Source organism: Eptesicus fuscus, chromosome 11 (genome assembly GCF_027574615.1).
Source record: "Eptesicus fuscus isolate TK198812 chromosome 11, DD_ASM_mEF_20220401, whole genome shotgun sequence".
NCBI lineage: Eukaryota > Metazoa > Chordata > Mammalia > Chiroptera > Vespertilionidae > Eptesicus > Eptesicus fuscus.
The window spans coordinates 20,682,147-20,688,001 of NC_072483.1; the positions used below are offsets into that span (position 1 = coordinate 20,682,147).

General features: G+C 37.4%; 1 protein-coding gene across 1 annotated transcript; it reads left to right on the forward strand.

Annotated features, from left to right (window-relative positions):
* Nucleotides 1-3,134: 3,134 nt before the first annotated feature.
* LOC114232174 (tRNA (guanine(6)-N2)-methyltransferase THUMP3-like) lies at nt 3,135-4,791 on the forward strand. The gene is given in 4 exon segments (XM_054723104.1): nt 3,135-3,405; nt 3,408-3,628; nt 3,631-4,096; nt 4,099-4,791. Coding segments are annotated over 4 exon segments (1,515 nt in total). The 5' UTR covers nt 3,135-3,197; the 3' UTR covers nt 4,719-4,791.
* The last annotated feature ends 1,064 nt before the right edge of the window (nt 4,792-5,855 follow it).

The window sequence follows — 5,855 nt, forward strand, 5'->3', positions numbered from 1 at the left end:
TATTTTCTGAAGAAAGAAATTGAAATTGAGATTTATTGGTTTCATCAAGATGCTCGAGATAAAAGCACCAAGTCAGTCTGACATCAAGACCTATGCTTTCCCTGTCCTCTGAAGTATTTGTGGAGTATTAAGAATAAAGACCTGACTGCAGTTAAGAGTATGTGATGAATAGTGGATGAGAGATTCAAAGCTGAAAAACCAGAAAAAGAAATTTAGACTCAATGTGTTAAAAAAAAAGGAACTGCAATCCAATTCTTAATAGTAGAGTGGCATAATAAAAGAGAATTTAAGAAAGATGATTCTATGACATATGAAATTAATTTAGAAAGCTCGTGTTGGAATAAAGTCAGCCAGTGAGGAGGCTGCTGTAGTGATGAAATGGCAGCAGCTGGAGGGAAGAGACAGTTTACAGAAGGATTTGGAAGAAAATTTTCATAGGATTTTGTGACTGAATGGATATTGTAGAGGATAAAGAAAGATGTGCCAGAAATGACTAAAAAATTTCCAGTTGCAATAAAGAAAGCTGGGTGAATATATTTACCTTGTCTCCTTCCCAAATTTCCAAGGAAATGAACTAGAAATGTGAAAATCAGAATGAATGCCAAGAATCAACAAAATTTGAGAACCTTTAGAAGATAGAGAAGAGTGAATCAGATGATGGAAAAACCAAGTGTGCTGAGCAGTCTGTAACCAAACAAAGGCACCTAAGCCCAGAAAGCCAGGGTGTACCCCACCACAGAGTACCCTCTTCCACCCCCAAGTATGGCAAAGAGGAGCTGGAAGTGCCTTGTCCACAGGCACTAACTAAGGCAGCTACCAGGATGCTGCAAGGTGCGCCATTGAGCAGAAAGAGGACTGAGGCTTCATTCACATTGGGCCACTTACTTACTAGTAACTATGGAATCTGCCACTGAAAGCTTCTATTTACACTGCTAGACCTGTAGAGAGAATAAAGGCAGTCCCTTAGCTACTATTGTCCCAAAACAATTAATACAAACTTAGGGGCTAAATATGGGGAATTTAATTCACAGGAATGGGGTAAATTGTGTGTTTTTTTTAATCAAGGTAATAGTATATACAAATGTATACTAAATAAATTTGAAGATACACAAATAATGCACAATTTTCTTTTAAAATTAATAAAAGGAATTCCATAAAGGTTGAAGAAAAATGTCTGAATGGATAAGTAACCATAAAGGAAATGAAATGTTTATAAAAAGATCTCCTTGCCTGAAAGAAAATGACTCAAATGAATTAAAATGACTCCCAACAAACTTCCAAGGGAAAAGCAATTATTAATTATTTTAACTTCTCCCAGAACTGAGGGAAAAAAACAGATTTTTTTTCTAATTGTGACCCTAGAATAATCCCAAGGCAAAACCTGATGTTTCACTTTGCTATATTTTATTTATGAATATAGAATCAGTGTTCCTAAATAAAATACTAAACATAAAAACACATTTATCCATTTATTAAAACATAGTTTAACGTTGTTTTAAATAGCTTAATTTTAGGAAACCTATTATAAATAAACATAAGCAGGTTAACATTAAAAACAGCATCATTTTGAGGAATGATAAAATGTATCTGAAATCAACTTCTATGATCAACATCAATTTACTTTAATATGGAAAAAGTACATTCTTAACTTGATAAATTATTTATTAGAAATGAAAAGTAAATATCATATTTAGTAGTTTAAAGTTGGAATCATAAAGAAAACATATCCACTTTCACAGTGTTAGTCAATAATATTTTGAAGGTTCTACCCAGTACATGAACAGAATAAATTTGAATTTAAGAGTCATAAAAGTTCAATACAAAGAACAAATATAAAATTATTTATAGATAATATGATTGTCTTATGTAAACCCCAAAAAATCCAATTAAAATTATTAAAACTAACAATTCAGTTCAGAAATAGAACTGACACAAACAAATGTACTAAAATAAATAGCTCTCATCATATTCCAGCAAAAAATAATTTTTAAATGTCAGGCATAGAAATGGTATCCACAACAATGCCTTAATACATAAAGTGTTCAGGAATAATTAAATAAACAATTGTGCAAGAATAATACAAAATGTAATTAGAAGTTTAAAGTCTGTAGAAAAATGAATTGAAAAATGGGGAATTATTTAAAAAAGAAAATCATAAAATAAGAAACAAATTGTTATTAATTATGAAAACACACTTCACCTTCCTAATAAGTTATCTATAGTACATTTCTTCTTAAAACCTCACCCGAAGAAGGGAGGGGGGAAGAGACGGAAAGGGATAAGAAAAGGGAGAGGAAGAGGGAGAGAAAGAAAACATAGATGTGAGAGAGAAACATAGATCAGTAGCCTTCTGTATGCTCCCTGATTGGGGATCAAACACACAACCAGATATGTGCCCTGACTGGGAATCAAACCTGCAATCTTTCAGTGCACGGGACTACGCTCAACCAGCTGAGCCACTTTAGCTGGGCTTTATAGGAATTTTTTAAATAATGAGGTGTTTTCCTCTAATGGATTGGCAAAATTTTTAAAATATACTATCTGGATAAAGATATAGGTATGCATATACACTGTAAGTGGCACTGCATTTCAGTAGTCATTTAAGGGAAAATTTATATTTATCCAAATTAATATTGTATATTCCCAGCACTGAATTAGTATTTTAAATCTTATGAATTTATTTTATAGATTAAAAATTTTTTAAATACTTCAAAAACAATTAAAAAATTAATAAGGGACTGATTAAATGATTATGGCTCATCAATGCCATGAAATACTAAGGCTTTCCAAAGATATAAATGATTCTACATTGTATTAAAATGGCCACAATATATTATTACATTAAACTATGTTATAGAACATTATGTTCTACTGATATAAGAATGATGATAAAAGCATACATAGCCATAATTTCTGGAAGGGTACACATGATTAAACTATTAACAGTGAATACCTCTTACTGTGTGAGCAGGCAGGGGTGAGAATGACTATTATAAACATTTCTGAATATTTAAAAATAATAAACAAAAATTTTTGGTTGGGTTCACCAGAAGCAGACAACAGCCCTGACTGGTGTTTGAGTGCAAATGATTTAAAATGAACTGCTCCAGGCTGCGTGACCTGAGCACGTTGAGTCGGCGGCGTGCGGGAGCCGGAAGGGTCTGCGCTGCGGGCCGAATCTTGGAAGCACTGCCAACATGTCTGATGTTCAAGAAGCCACTAACCAACTTTTGCATGTGAACCTTCATGAGAAGCAGAGGGGTATACACATGACAGAAAGTGTCCCCAGAAGTGAGTCCGAGCATCTTCGAGTCACTATTGGAGCCACTGTACCTACTGGTTTTGAGCAAGCAGCTGCAGATGAAGTGAGAGAGAAATTGAGGTCATCATGCAAAATCAGCAAAGATCGGGGAAGATATATTTTGACATTTCAGCGGAAAGTTTGGCTCAGGTTCATCGTCTGAGATCAGTTGATAATTTATTTGTGGTTGTTCAGGAGCTTAAAGATTTCCAGTTCAAAGAAACAAAGGAAAAAGTCCTCAAGGATTTTGAAGAATTGGCTGGGAAGCTTCCATGGTCAGACCCTTTAAAAGTATGGAAAATTAACACCAGTTTCAAGAAAAAAAAACCACAAAGCGCAAAAAGTTAAATCAGAATTTAAGTAAAGAGAAGACTGATAATGGACGAGACAAAAGAGAGGAGAGAGATGTCAAAAAAGAGTTGTCTAATAATTCCTTAGATTCACATATTTTAGACTACTATGAAAAGCCAGCCATCAAAGAAGAGATATCAACATTAGTAGGTGATGTTTTGGCATCTTGCAGAAATGAGACTGATGAGAGCTTAAAAGAAGACACTGATCCCGAAGTGCTCAAGTTTAGAGTCACATGCAACAGGGCAGGAGAGAAACATTGCTTTTCCTCAAATGAGGCTGCAAGAGATTTTGGGGGTGCTGTTCAAGATTATTTTAAGTGGAAGGCTGACATGACCAACTTTGATGTGGAGGTGCTTTTGAATATCCATGATAATGAAGTCATTGTGGGAATCGCATTGACAGAAGAGAGCCTCCACCGAAGAAATATCACACATTTTGGACCTAAACTCTAAGATCTACTCTTGCTTATGGGATGCTCAGGCTCTGTTCTCCTCAACCTTCTGATAGAATAGTTGATCCGATGTGTGGAACAGGGGCAATACCAATAGAGGGGGCTACTGAATGGTCTAACTGCTTTCATATTGCTGGTGATAATAATCCATTGGCTGTGAATAGAGCAGCAAATAACATTTCATCTTTACTGACCAAGAGCCAAATTAAAGAAGGCAAATTGTCCTGGGGCTTGCCCATAGATGCTATTCAGTGGGACATCTGCAATCTGCCATTGAGAACTGGCTCTGTGGACATTATTGTAACAGACATGCCTTTTGGAAAAAGGATGGGCTCTAAGAAAAGAAACTGGAACCTTTACCCAGCTTGCCTATGGGAGATGAGCCGTATCTGTAAACCAGGGACAGGCAGAGCTGCACTACTTACTCAGGACAAGAAATGCTTTACCAAGGCATTATCTGGAATGGAACATGTATGGCGCAAAGTACACACTGTTTGGGTGAACATAGGTGGTCTTCATGCTGCAGTTTACCTTCTGAACCGTACACCTCAACCTTTTGTTCATCCTTCAGGACAAGATAAAGAGGAACTTCTAAGTGCAAAGAATGATTAATAGTATTTGTGCTTCCTGACACTGGAAATGCCAGAATTATCTTGCTTTAAGAGAAAAATAGTATTTAGTATTAACAAAAAAAATAATAAAAAAAATAATAAAATAAATAAAATGAACTGCTCCAGAGAAGTCTGCTACAGGGTGGGGCAGTAGGGCAGAGAATGGGAGGTCACCATGGAAGTCTGTGATGCCAGGCCAAGTCCCTTGAGGGTAGAGTCAGCCTCCTCCCACGGGGACACTCCAGAGGATTAGTTAAATCTGGGAGCAAAGGAGTAGGGCTTTTCTCATCCTGGCCCCCATCAGTCATTTGTCAGGAACCACCCTGGTGGGAAGGAAGCAGCAGTCTGGCTCCGAGTGTTTTCCGGAGAGGTGCATCCAACACCTGAAGGAAAGTTGCAGGCACCTAGTCCTATCTAATAAAGACAGAATATGCAAATTGACTGTAACTCCACAACAAAGATGGTGGCGCCCACGGCCAATAAGGAGGGAATATGCAAATTGATGTGACAAGGCGAGAGGTGGAAGGCGGCTCTGGCTGGAGCTAAGGCAGAAAGGTGGCTCCGGGCCGGAGCAAAGGCGGTGCCGGCAGCCAGGGGAAGGAAGGCCTATTCTTGCATGAATCTTCATGTGTTGGGCCTCTAGTGGTAAAATGAAAACCCAAAAGGGGGCACAGAAATGCTAAAAAGAGATCCATAAAGGATTTGAGTAGCGAGCCAGTAGCATCCACTATCATATACTACCTTTATAATAAGATATATATTTTCATAAAACATAAGAAAGTGAGAGAGTGTGAGAGCAAGAACAAGTATGCTGGTGGTAAAGCAAAACTGGACATGAATGCTCACACAAGTTCTGCACATGTGTAAGCACCTGCAGTAATAGATGGCCTTCCCCCACCAGATAGTCCCCATCTGCCCATTAGAAAATAATAATTACATGGCCCTTATTAGAAATTAGGGCCTTTCTCTCTCTTTTTGTCCATGTCCAGCCAGGGCCATGATTTTAATCTGAAGTGGTAGAGGGTGAGATCTTGAGAAATCAGGGGAACTCTCAAATCCTCTGCTGATCCTAAGTGGAACCACATTACTTGCCATCAACTTACCCTTCAAACTACAAAGAAAAGCTGGATTACTGGGC